This window comes from Mycteria americana, chromosome Z (genome assembly GCF_035582795.1).
Source record: "Mycteria americana isolate JAX WOST 10 ecotype Jacksonville Zoo and Gardens chromosome Z, USCA_MyAme_1.0, whole genome shotgun sequence".
Taxonomy (NCBI): domain Eukaryota; kingdom Metazoa; phylum Chordata; class Aves; order Ciconiiformes; family Ciconiidae; genus Mycteria; species Mycteria americana.
In genome coordinates this window covers 24,362,302-24,376,415 of record NC_134396.1, presented here as the reverse complement: position 1 = coordinate 24,376,415, position 14,114 = coordinate 24,362,302, and the positions used below count along the sequence as shown (strand labels likewise).

Genomic DNA, 14,114 nt, shown 5'->3' with positions numbered 1-14,114 from the left:
TACAGAAATAGAGGGCTTGCATGAGTCAGTGATCTTTGGTGCAAAGTAAATTTATTTTTAGGTTCAGAAGTAGTGATTAGCTATTAAATTCAGAAGAGAGGCAGTAAATCTGTGATACAGTTAAGATGAACTCAACGTATATATTGGGAATATATTTTTATCTTTCATTGTTACGCTACGTAAATGTTGATGCAAATACATGTCCTCAATGTTCCTACACTTCGTTCTGTTAATATAAACAGATACCATTCTGTATCTCTGTTTATATTAACAGCGATACAATAGCTATGCCGTATTATCCTGAGATGCAGAGCCGAAACAGAGGAAAAAGTGGGTTCCAGTTAACCTCTCCGCTCCCCAAGACTACCATCACCAGAAGTTAAAGCAGTAAGAAAGTCGCCCCCCCGCGCCCCGCTAACAGCCACAGAAAGTGGCATGTGTTATCCCTCCAAAAGCTAGCAACTTGACAGCAAGTCCGCGCTCCGCTGCAGAAAGGCAGAAAGCCTTGCTTTCTTCCATCCCAGCAAGGCTTCTGCGGAGGAAGATCCCGTTGCCCGGGAAGATCGCCACCAGGCTCTGCCCAGCCGCGCCGGGGGCACCGCCGCGCCCCGACCTCTCCCGCCCGGCGCCCGGGGCGCCCGGCCGCAGGGATGCTCGGCGCCCGGGCCCGGCACAGCGGGGTCAGGGCCCAGCGGGGCGGCGGGGGGCGGGCGGGCAGGTGGCGGCGAGGCGGGGCGAGCGCGGCGCCGCCCCCGGGCCCCATTGGCGGCGGCGGTGGGGGGCCGCGCCGCCCCCCCCGCACACAAAGTGTGGCTGCCCGGCGGCGGCGGGAGCGGCGGGGCCATGCAGAGCTGCGGGCGCTGGTGGGGGCGGCTGGCGGCCCGCGGGGCGCCGCGGCACCTGCGGCCGGTGGCGGCGGCCGGGAGTCAGCGGCGCTGGGGCGGCGGCGAGGCGGCGCGGTGCATCGAGCAGCTGCTGCCGCGGCACGATGACTTCTCCCGCCGGCACATCGGGCCGCGGGAGCGGGAGAAGCGGGAGATGCTGCGAACCGTCGGGGTGCAGGTGGGTGCCCGCGCCGTGCGGGGCGGCGGGGGCGGCGCGGCTGGCCCCCTCCCGCTGCGGGCCGTGCCGGCCCGGGGGTAGCTTACAACGGCGTGCCGCCGCCTCTTTGCAGAGCGTCGAGGAGCTGATGGACAAAACCATCCCGGCCAGCATCCGTCTCGGGAGGCCGCTGAGGATGGATGACCACGTCTGTAAGTGACCGCGCGGCCCGGGGTGCTCCCGGACCGCCCCCCGCTGCCCTCCCCGGCGCAGCCCTCCCTGCCCTTCCCGCGGCTCCTTCCGGCCGCCGACGCCCGCGGGGGAGGACTTGGGGTGCTGCCCCCACCCCCCCACCCCCCCCGCGGGTGTCCCCGCTGAAACGTGTAACGAGCAGGTCTTCCCCGCTGAAGTGAAGTGCAGGATAAGACTCAAATAAGCGCAGCGGTACCATCGCCGACACCTTAATCTTCACAGATAACTCGGTAGGGTAGTTCGGCTGCTGCATTTCTTGCTCTCGTGTTGGAAGTGGGTAGGAAACCGTGTGCGGCAGACCGCCGTTGCCTGAAAACCCGGTTTTGCGCTACAGTGCCTTCCCGTTGTCCCAAGAGTCTGATACGGAGGGAAAAGTGTGGCTAGAAATCGTCCCCTTAGCGTGGGCTGCAGCTTCAAATGGCCCGCGGTCTTTTGTTGGCTCTTGTGTTTCTGCAGGATTTCTTTGTTGTTCCCGCCCCCGATAATAACCTGCGTATTCTAATAACATGCAAAACCTGTGCCTCCGTGTAATGTATACACAGTAGACTAATGGCTAGCATTTTGAATCTATCTGATCGAGGGAGACGGGTAAACTGCAGGAATACAAAACATCTGAGCCAGCAGTTGTGGCACTACAGTAATTCAGCAAATTGCTGTACAAACATTGATGTGATTTGATGACTTTTTAGGTACTAACGCTTTTAAAAGTTAGTAATCAGAGCACAAAATTTCTGTCTGCGTCACTGCAATCTTGATGGGTATCTCTGAACATCATCTGGAAATCCTGTGAGTGAAAGAAACACTTAAAAATGCACTTAGCTAAACAATTCCACTGAAACTAACAAAGCTCATTGGCCATTCAGATAGTGGAGTCGATTACATCAGTATTAACTTTGTATTTGTGTCAAGATCCTTTGCCTGATTTGTAGAAAACTTGGTCCCTCTCGCTGGCTTTTTTTCATAGCTTATCCATGCACTGTAGTTTGAGTGTAAACTTCAGGCCTGCAGCTCTGGTGAGGTTCCCGGCCAGTTCAATCTGGTTACTCCGAGATGACATCACACGCGAGAGGCAGCGCCACAATAAACAGCCAGGAACACTAGAGCCTGAAAAGACAGATTCTAGCCAGGAGGGATACAGCATTGACTGAAAGTTTCTACTTCTAAAATGTTCTATTAATACAGTGGTATTTTATTTTTTGGTAACTTCCCATCCTATTAAAATGGGGGGGGGTGGGGAGGTAGAGAAGTGGAATTTAGTCACCTTCTTCTGTCTGAATAACTTCTGAAAGTGTTGCTTGGCATATTTTCCTACGATTAATGTATTTTAATCAAGGTACTCCCTGACTGATGAGTGATTTTCACTTACCCTCAGAGAAAGGAACTTTTTAGATTATTATATTTTTAGGTCTGTAAGAGGGGTTAAATGTAGATTGTCACTAATAACTACCTCTTAAAAACCTTTCTCCTGTTTTTTGTTTTTTTTATTTAGTACATGATACTCTTATGAAGTTTTACATTACTAAAACACACTTAAAAGCGACACAGTACCGTTGAGCATTAAAATAATTGTACATTATTGAAAACGAAACCAGTGATGTCAACCTAAGTCAAAATCCTGATGCAGTTTTATGTGTTCTCATGCTGACTTGCGTAGCAGTTTTGAAGTGGATGTGTCCTACATTGCTGTGCAGTAGTTGATGTTCTGTTGTATGCAAGTTCTCACTGTGCAACAGTGAGACAGACCTCATTAGCTAACAGTGTATTTAGTTCACCGGCTTTTTGCTCCACTTGCTATGCTGCTCTTGTTCCCTTAGAGTAAACTTTGAAAAAATGTGAGTGTGATGCAGTCTCACATTCCATGGCATGCAACAGTGAGTTTTCAAAAGAGATGCTTGCACGAGGTACAGAAAACTTTTTTTCTGCACACTGCTGCTTTTTCTGCTGCAGCCAGTGTGACGAACTAACTGTCTTTTGTAATTTAATGTGTAGTTTTTATCACTAGTTTTCCACTGCATTGGTACCAGAAAACTCCGCAGCTTGTAAAAGAGAAATTAAAAGCCTCATCTTAAAGTTGTGCAACTTCACATTAAACATCTGGCACGTAGGACACTGTAGTCTGAGTAAAACTTCCTTCCTCTTTAATGTGCCATTAGTGAGAACACTGTCTTTCCAATCACCAGTGTGGGATTTCTTATGTGAGTATGGTATATTATTTCTCTGTCATATCCCTTGTATTAAAGGGAAATAGCAAAATTGGGAAAGTGTCATAAGAACTGTATTTAATTTTAACCATATCCTCTTTATTTGTATGAAGACAATTTTTCTCCCACCATCCTGCAAATTCATACTTGCAATGAGAGAACAGGGCAAGGCAATTCAAAACGTGTTGTTCAACTTCAGCATTTATAAAATTTCTAATACGGCAATTGCTAGTGGTTTAGATATACACTTCCACCTTTCTGTATAATGTCAATTAAAAAACATAATCATAGTGACTCCACAGGTTAGAGTGCAGCTGAACAAATCAGCTGTGCTCGAGCTACTCTTTTGTATTAGGAAACGCAGTTGAGCTTGCACTGAAGTCTCATTGGAGTCAATGCTTACAGCTAGTACTAGATATGCAGTCCAAGAAAACCATGCACACACCGTAAATAGAACGTCTGGGTGAGTATCACAGGTCTCTGCAATTATATTTGTGGGTTTTGTAAACTTTTATAGCTTTGGGCCTCGTCTCAGGTGTGTACATTTGATGTATATGCATATCTTCAAATTTGATTAGTTATGGCAGTAGGAAAGATTGTTTTGCATTACAGACCCTTCCCTTGGTAATGTAACAAGTTGTCTAAAAGACAGAAAATCAACTGGTTGTGTGTAGACAATAGCAGTAAAAAAAAAAAATCCTCCTGTGGATGCAGCTTATATTAAAGAGCTGTTTTAAGTGGTATCGCATATTCCACTGCTCATAAATAAAAGCTCTGATTACAGTAGAAGCACAATCTTTTTGTACTTGTGTTGTCTTTCCTAGACGTTTTACTACAGCCCTACTCTTCAATGGAAGAATCAAGCTTCATTACTTCCCTGAAGGACATAATATATTGAGAGAGAAAGCCTCTAGCCTAAACTGGACATTTGTTTTACTTATGTTATGAATGAAAAAGCCGTTCTGGTAAATGCCAAGCTTTGCTGGTACAAGTGCATCTACGCTAGAAATGCTTTTTCAATATTTATTAGTGTTCCTATATTGGTAGATCTCTTGTACAGACGTGGTCAGTGATGGAGGAGAGAAGGAACGTAGCTTGTGCTAAGAGGCTTCTGAAGTGAGTTGCTTCCTTTGGTATGTAATATGACAGAAGTACCTGTGTCCCTTTGCTGACCAAAAAAAAAAGCCATTTTAAAAGTGCCTGCTGCCATGAGTCCACTGACAGTGTGACAGTGTTGTAAAACCACCTGAATATGCCAGTAGGGGTGAAAACAGCAAAATGTCTGATTTTCCGTAACAGTACGTTGTGGTCCTGTACCTCAACCAGTTCTGGAAGGGGGGGGGCTTTTTTACAGTCAGCTTTTTCTGCAGATACAGTTAAGGCAAAATGTTATTTTGGCATGTAACTTCTGTTCAGTCAATATTTACAACAAGGCTAGACATCTGTTTGATACTTAATTGTGATCAGCTGGTATTACAGAGCTTTTTTTCCCACTGTCACAGTAAGTAAACTTTCACAATCATCAGCTTTTCTTTAGGTACTGAAGGTGCTTTAGCACGTATGTAGTGATTGACCCATTTGAAGTGAAAGAACAGATCATCTTTTATATAAGAGTAATCCTTTTTCTTTTATCCCTGCAAACCTACTGTCTGTATCAGTCATAGTTATCCCTGCAATGCTGCTATTGTATGTTCATCTTTATTTAATGGGTAGGCTTTGGACATATGTTATATATTTCTGCCTTTTTGTTCAGGATTTGAATTAAAAAAATGCATCTACAAACTCTGCCATGATTATTTTTTTCCCCGAAGTATTCCCAGTTACATTGTCAAATTTTAGCATTTCTAAACATTACTTTATAAAATCTGCGTAAGAAACTAATTGGGTCTCCAGTCTAAACGTTTTTAGAAGCGATATTGCTCAGAAGCAGTTGTGTTGTAAGAAAGGCTATTTGTATCTTCAAATTTAACTGCTCTTCATGCAGTTAAATCTACTTTAACTACAATTTTGTATTTAAAATGCCGCTTAAAAATTAATTCTGGATGAGTTTATAATCGGCTCCTAATATCGGTCAGATTTTTAGCGCTGATTTAGTAATTTCAGATTCCCTGCTGCTGGAGTCCACAGTGTATGCTTTGGACGCCTATAGCCTGGGTAATTGTCATCCTCCAGAGTGTTGCCACCAGTGGTGCGGGAATCCGCGTTACCACCGGTGGCACTTTGCTCCTCAGGGCACTTTTGGGCTGCTGCTCCTCCCTCTGAAGGCAGCAGGCCTTGGGGGTAGGACTAGGACGGAGAAAAGGAGGCATGTTGCTGGCTCTCAGCCCCTCTGCGCTTTCCGCTGGTCCCAGCATCCTCAGGTTGCCTCTGCTGCCCAGGCAGGCTGGGGGAGTGCAGGTGGCCAGAGTGAAAGGAGGAGGAGGAGGAGGAGGAGGCAGGCAACAGATGGTGTTGGCTTTCTCCCCATCTCTTGGGAAGCGGCTGGTCAGACTCAGCACCTGGAACAGGCACCTTTTTTTTTTGCTGTCCTGCAGCATTATTATGTGTCTCACAGTGCTTTGGAACTGTTTTGCTTCAATATAATCTGATGATTTTTTTTTTAACAGAGATCGAATTAATTGCTAAAGCAAGAGAAGTAAATTAATCCCCTTTTTCTTATATCAACTGTTCTGAAGATCTTGCTTCCTTGATCTCAGAAGCTAGATTTTTTTTTTTAAGACTTGACATAATGTGAACAAAATTATATCAGACAAATAAATAGTCTCTTCCCTTTTGTGTTGTAAGTTTTAAGTTGTATAACTCAAACTGCTCCTTCTGTCTTGATTTCTCTCTCTGTCTCTCAGGTTCCATATTATTTTGCAGGTGTCTCACAAGTCCAACGCAAATCTACTGTGCTAACCACAAAAACACTAGCAGAAATAACAGTATTATCATTTTATAATCTGATAATTCACTCCCTCTGACTATTTTTTTATATATTTTGCCTTTGCTACCTGTTGGTGTAGCAGTCATGAAGTGTCCTCACGGAACTGCTACTGGGAGCCTCAGTGAATTTTCTCCACAGTTCTAAGATGGCAGTACTGCAAGATCAATGAACTTTATTCTGGGTACTGTCTTGGATCATGTTATCTAATGAGTTGATGAGGGGAATAAAGATCAACTGCAGTGACTTAACTGGCAATTTTATTTTTTGCTGAACAAGGTTCTTAAAGAATTTATAGTGTACACCCAATAAAATGAATTCAAGATAAAGGCATTTCAACCATGTTGTCTTGGAAAACTGGAAACAAACAGCTGAGTGTGATGGCCAGTTTCCAACTATTTCTTAATCGTAGTCCATTTTGGGCAAACAAATGCTATCTGGCACATAGTACAGTATTTGTGGTATGTGTTTACTGCAGAAATCGCACTCTTAATGCATTTTTGTGTGTGACATTGGGCTAGTGAGCAAGTTAAATGATAGCCCTCTGCCTTCAGCTGCATTTGGAATTAAACAAGCCAATTCATTACCATTTTCAAAAAATCATTGATGTTTGAGTTCTGCAAGAACGCAACCCTCCCTTTCAAACTGCACCCAAACTGTGTTTCATCAGACTTTTGGTTTGCAAGTGGTAGAGGAAGATCTCTATGGTGTTGAAACTCTCACTTCAAATAAGCAAACAAGTGCATCTGTTTGGAATAAACTGTGTGGGAGGAGTACTGGGGAGTGGAGCTGCTCACTATGCTTTAGAAACTTTGCCCTGGACATTGCTGAGTTCAAGTATAATAAACACATGACTCTTGAGTCTCCAGAAAAAATTGTAGTTTACTGAAAACAAGAAATTAATCTTTACACATTCGATCTAATAGTAATACTGAGTAAAAGGCAGAGAAGAAATGAACTTTGAAGTGAGAACGGAAGAGCAGTAAAAAAATAACTTTGTGGAAGGTATAATGTGACTGGAAGAAATTAATTGAAAACCAGGAGATTTTTTTAAAATATTATGCAATAGTAGCACTTTGAGTAAAAGGAAGCGGAGAGATGAGGTTTTGAAATCAGAGCTTAAGTTACAGTGTCCTTGTTTATAGCTGCAGAAGAAATTAATTCAAAACCTAGAGAATAATTTGCCACCAGAGTTCAGAGCATTAACTGTTTTGACTTGATCTCTTGCTGAAGTAATTTACGGAGACAAAATAGGTTTTGAGACATCCAGGGCCAAAGCTATTCTGCTTTGGTGATTTGTAGCCTTACATTACAAAGTCTGCTTTTCAAGTTGCAGTGCAGAATGAACAGAACTTGGTGCAACTGCCCTAAGCAGTACAGCAGTTTCTGAGGTCACATTGGGGGGGGGGGGGGGAGATCTACTTTCCTCACCTAGGAGGGTTGGTGTCCAATTCCACCCACGTCTGTTAGGTTGGGCAGGCCTATCTCTCCACTCAATCTTAGCCTACTGACCATCTTTTTGCATCCTCAGGTACTAAAATATTTTGTAAATCTTTCCCTTTGGCAGACATTGGGTAGCATTATTCATTGACTGCTAGGAACAGGTTGACTGAATGTGATTTTTGCACAGCCTTCAGGACACTGAGAAGTGTGTGGAAGCAAGACCAAAGACTAAACTATAGTTGGGGGAGGGAGGGAGGGACTGAAAAGGCTTTCTGTCTGAACATTTCAAAAGCATTCTGTTGTAGTTTCTCCAAAATAGATGGGCAGACCATTTAAAAGTTAATCTTAAATGGAATTTCTTAAGCTAGAAATACTGTATTCACACTTTTTTTTTAATAAACTGGTGAAGCATACTAAAATTGAATTAAAAGAACTGTTCCATTTTATCAGCTATTTAGGGAATATGCCAGAAATTAAAGTTCTTTAATACCAAGAAATTACTCCTGGGTGCTTGGTGTGAGCCCAGTTTGTGCAAATATGCCTCTGTTAGAAACACTAAATCGTAGTTGTGGATGTCTATGGCTTCACCCAGTGCTGATTCTGCAAGGTTTAGCTAATAAAAGGTGCCTTCTGAGATATATTTTAATGCATGTGCAGGAGACCCAGAATGTACATTGCATTAGCACAAACAGGGCTCCATAAGCCGGTTGCCTACAGCTGTTTCTGTCACTATTGTTTCCACAGTGGTTGAAACCCTGTTGTTCGGTTGTTGCATTTTCCAGAATTTTGGCAGAATTTAAACTTTCGCAGAATATTTTACCAGCTTATTATTTTAACTTTACTGTTCTTGGTTTGCACTTTATTCTGCTACTGTTTATACTTGCATCACCAATGTTGCATATTTTTTTTACACAGGGGTACAAGGCATTTCAGTTAAAAACTGTTAGCATTATATATAACTGTAGTTTTCTGACATAATTTCTTTTCAATTAGGTGAAAATGAAATCCTTGAAACTCTATACAATATTGCAAGCAAGAACAAGATATGGAGGTCTTATATAGGTATGGGTTATTACAACTGCTCAGTGCCTCAGCCCATTGCACGGAATTTGTTGGAGAATGCAGGATGGTAATGTACCACATTTTCTTTTTAAATGCATATGTATAAATACACATTTGAAGTTCGTCTTATGAATGAGTATAGACCAATATACCCCAAACCTATTTTTTTTGACTAAGGCTTTCATATATTTGATACTAATGTGTAAGTGTAGGAACTGTGTTGTTCATGCTGAAGCTAGAGAGGAAAAAGAATACTTTTGATTTTAGAAGATGCTTTTTCTGTAAAATATTTCATTGATTTTTGTGATTTCTTTTCACAACTCCTATTTATTACGAACTAAAACAAGAATATTTTGAATATTTGTTTGCTTTAAGGAAGTATACAAACTTAACTCCTAAACTGAAGTAATTCTTTCCTAACTTCTGTCTAAATTTAAACCAGCTCCCTCCTCCACTGGTGTATGCAATTTTGGGTGGAGGTAGTTAAATACTGTGCAATACTCTGATTATGGTTTTCTTATGAGGAAGTAAGAAACCTTGAAAATTTTAAAGGCTTTTCTCTTGGTATTTTTTTCTTGATTTTTTTTGTAACCAGAGGCCTTCAAGAGTTTGAATGTGTATCCATAAAGTATGTTCTTGTGTGAATAAATAATTCACTGGTGCCTGAAAATAGGTAGACAGCAATACTTGATAATTCATTTATGAAGAGGCTGAGAATATTGTACTTTGTTCTCATCTCCTAGCTGACGTTTCAGTTTTTTGGGACAAGCAGAAGAATAGCCTGTCTGACAGACTTGACTTTGAATGTTATGGGTTTGGTTGTTTTTTTTTTTACTTAAATGTAAAAAGCAAAATACTTTAATGCACTGATTTATATCTTATGAACAGCATTAATCTAAATAATAATGGGGTTTTGTCTCTTGGTGGACTTTTCCTGACAAAGGCATTAAGGCTTGATTATAAATACTTATTTAGCATTGACATTTCTCTAAAGAACTGTAACTCAGAAATGATACCACAGAAAAACTGAATTTAATGTGTAGTTTCACTTTCCAACAGACTGATGCCACTGATACCCTGCATTGTCTCCTTTCATTTAGAAGTTCCCTTATCTCTAGTCAGTAACATCCTTTTTTTTGTACTGTATTACAATAATAACAGTCATCTTTATTACTGAGTAATTTTTATTTTAATCAAAGCAGTATTTAAAAGTGTTATATATATAAAAAACCCCCCAACCAACCAACCAAAGAGTCCCCAGTGCCTGGGAAGTCGGCAATGAAGAATTTCTTGTACTGGTAGCTTTAGAAAAGCATAGGCATCCTTTTCTTTTAAGTCTGAATCCCATTTTAACTACTTCTGTATTTATGAAAGAAGCTATTTCAAAATCCTTGAGGTAGATTTTCTCAGATAACTTTTTATCCAGAGAACACTTCGATTGAAAGTTAGAGAACAAGCAGAGAAATTTCTGTTGTGGATCTGAAATGCTGCAGCTAAAATTCCAGTCTCCTACGTGAGGGATTTGACTTAGTCACAGAAGGTAGAGGATAAGTATCCCTTATTTTTGATTCTTGATTTCCTTTTGGTGTTGGTTACTGGCTGCTAACACTTCCTTGTTCCTAGCAATCTGCAACTAACAATTCCATGCTAACATGGGGTGGAAGTCTTAGAAATATTTTCCATACACTACTTAGTTGATATTAGCAAAAATATTAGCCTGTTTTTTCCAGACAAATAAGTAGCAGACCAATGTGTAACTTACTTTATCCTTAGAACATCTCAACTCCAAAATGCAGGCAGAAGGATTTATTTTGGGGCATACCACCAACTATGTGACTTTCAGCACAGACCCCTCAAATGTATGAATACTTGTCGTCTGTCTGCTGGTATGGGTGCATAGTCCTTATTCTGCTGTACCCTATATTAACATATTCATTGAATTTTTCACACCCAATGTGCTGAGCTCTTTCCCTAGTAGCATACCAAATTAATTCTGTGCCCTGCCATGAACATAAATTAATAACTGAAGATGTGAAGAATATTTGGTTTCAGAAATCAGCTTACATATAGACTTCTTATTAACATATATGTCAAAACAGTATAGTATTTATTTTTGGGGCTTCAATGGATAAAAATACCTGTCAGGCCTTGAAAATCAAGGAGGCCTTTAAAGTCACACCAATACCATACAATGGAGCATGATGCAGAGGTCTCCAAAATACAGCTCACTTGATTGCTTTGCCCCCAGACATTAAATATGTAAGAATAAAGTACCTGTACCAAAGACACCCGCAATCTTTAAATCGGTAGTGTAACTTATTAAACTTATTAGCTAGTAGCACTCGATACATATGCATTGCATTCTGAAAATTACTGCATACCATGCAAAAATCTGATATAAACGATACACAGCTGGTTTCTACTTGTAGACTGGATACAGAAAGCTGCACAAGCAACTACAAAGTATGCCAAATTGGCAGTAAATTCAGTGTTTATGCTTCGAGTGGAAACTGGCACGTCTCCGTGCCCTATCATAAGACTATCCAGCTTTCTCAAACCCATGGGTAAGATACTGTTTTAGGAACACCCTTATAACTGCTCTTCAAAGGTGCATAAAGTGCCAAGTGATGCATCTGGAACTCTATATACAGTACGGCATTTGGGAATTTTGCAGGCTGGATGGAACTGCTTGCAGTTGGATGGCTCCTTGTTGTACAGCTTCACTCTAGTATCTTTCTACACTGCAATATTTATATATGTGCATATTTAAATTAAATGCAGCTGTTTTGTTTTGTTTTGTTTTGTTTCAGTTTTGGCCTTGGCAGTGATGTCCAGTCCATGAAAGTCAGATAATTTAAAAATTTTATGTATTCATGACTGAACTTCAGTCTCAGTTTTCCAGTGTTGACAGATGTATGAATTATCTTTTTTCTGTGGCTCATGTATGTTGGTTTTAAATTCTGCTAGTGGTCTGTCCTTGCTTTAAGTTCATTTCCTCTTATTAATTGTCAGATCTCAAAAAGAATACTCTGTATAACTGGAAATCCAAATCAATTCTATCTCTGCCATTGCATGAGATTAGTCTTGCAGATGTCTGAAACGGCAAGAACATAATTTATAGCAAGATAAAAGTATTGTGTTGATTATGAACACATTAACTTTCCAGAGATTCAGTCAAAGTATAGGAAAAAATCACTAAGGAAGATATATGGTGAACTATTTTGCTAGAACTTACTGTATATTAAGACATAAATTGGCTTAGTCTTAGATCTTATTGACTGTACACCTACAAATACTAATGAAGAACTCGTTCATTGAATATTGCTTGATAATGGAGTTTTCGGAATCGTTGCGTGGGAGCAAGAGCTAACTTTAGTATAAAGAAGCCATAATTGTTAATCTTGCAGTTAATGTATAGTCTTTTGTTTTGTTGCTAAACCTAGAACAAATGCAGCTCCCAAGTACGAAAGCTTCTGCTCTTTCATAAGCCAGGTCTTTGGATGAGTGGCCTAGCTTTTGGCTGAAAGCATGCTTCCTAGATACTTCTTGCTTTGATGCCAGCTTCTCTTAAAACCTTCATTGGTATCTTAAAGTTCATACAAGTATTTTTGAGAGTAGGATGAGGCAAAGGGTGAAACATTAAACTAAAGCAAAGAGTTATAAAAGCTACAAAAACTGAAGCCACTTACTACTGAACTCCTGAAGGTCAGACACTGGCTCAAGAAAGATGGCACAAACTTCTCATGGAAGGTTTCTTTTGTGTCATGACTTGTCTGCCTTAATTAGCTTGGGAGCGTGTGTCTGCAGAAGTACTTTTGGTCAGAACAGATGCTGACTGGAGATCATATTTTCCTCCAGTTTGATTGAACAAGAGGCAGTTTGTAGTTTTGTTCCTTGCCGCGATGGTAATTCTTCCTTTTCATTTTAATGTCATTGGTACTGGACCGGCAGAAGGGCCACTTGACCAAACCTAAGCAGAAGAGAGGCCAGTTTTGAATGAGAGATGGTTTAGTGTGCTTTTTAGAGATTTGATTTATGTAAAAGTTTACTTTAGAAATTACTTTTAAAGAGTTTGCTTTTAAATGACTTTAAAAAGTCACTTAACATGTGGTATAGATTCAGGCAGTTTAGTGTTAGACTTGGCTAAGAATCATGAAAAACCTTCAACATTTGAGAAAATCATCATTATTTATCTAATTTGACATATAGCTATTGCCTTCTGTCACTGTACTGAATAGTATATGTGAGAAATTTGAGCAGATGTATCATTTAAATAGATACTAAATACATTAGTATCTATCATAGATTACACTTTGAGTTCACTTATTGAGTGTGTCCTTTCTAGCACTTCTATTCTTTTCTTCAGGACTTTTTTCCTACCTTCTCTCTTGCATTACTATTTTATTGCTCCTCTCATCTTGCTTTGTAACTGCAGGTTCTGCAGCTTGTTCTTTAAAAATCTTTGTTGCTCACATTCTATTGACTTTGCATGACTTGAGCTTCCAAATACTTCAGTCTCTCTTTAAAGATTATACCTTCACCCATAAGCATTTTTCAAAAGTCTAGGGCTTACTACTGCCCTTTCAGGAGACAAACTGTTGTTTTCTTCCGTTGCTAGAAAACAGAGGCCACGAGTGTTCCCACTCACCACTTGTTTCTGGCTGCTACTCTGAATTCAGACTGGTGTAAAGTCTGTCCTGAACTACCGTGGAATCCAGTGCCCAAATTTCCAGCAGGGAGAGGAGAGTCTGATCTCTGTTCTTGCCTTTCATCCCTGGACCCATGCTGCTGTGTTTTTCTGGACTGTTATAATGGAACCTTTCCCTTAGATGGTTGCCATTTCTGAGGAGTTGCTTATGTTCCCTCTACTGTTTGTTCTCCAAATGACAACAGAGGAAACTCAGAGCAGTCTCACTTCCCTTCACTAACGTATATGGAAACTGCCATTTCACAAGAAGTTGCATGTCTCTGAGCTTGAAATGCTGAGTGCCTTTCCTCCCATAAGAATGGAGAAGACTTGACAAGTAAAGGGCTTCAGAAACAGTCTTGAAAGATAACGGCAATACCTAGATATGATTGAACTAAGCATTCTCATTTGGATATTGTGACTTGACTGAGTTCTCCCACACACAGCACCTACTTCCCCTCTCCCTTCCCCAAGATGCACTCAAACCTCTGTTTTAAAAGTAATC

The 14,114-nt window shown here is 40.9% G+C and overlaps 1 protein-coding gene across 1 annotated transcript in view; it reads left to right on the top strand.

The window, feature by feature from the left end:
* Nucleotides 1-831: 831 nt before the first annotated feature.
* GLDC (glycine decarboxylase) overlaps nucleotides 832-14,114 on the top strand; it is a 46,901-nt gene continuing 33,618 nt past the window's right edge. The window contains exons 1-3 of the mRNA XM_075527196.1: nucleotides 832-1,062; nucleotides 1,175-1,253; nucleotides 8,854-8,989. Of these exons, the coding sequence (XP_075383311.1) occupies nucleotides 844-1,062; nucleotides 1,175-1,253; nucleotides 8,854-8,989 (434 nt within the window). The 5' untranslated portion in view covers nucleotides 832-843. The remainder of the gene's footprint in view (nucleotides 1,063-1,174; nucleotides 1,254-8,853; nucleotides 8,990-14,114) is intronic.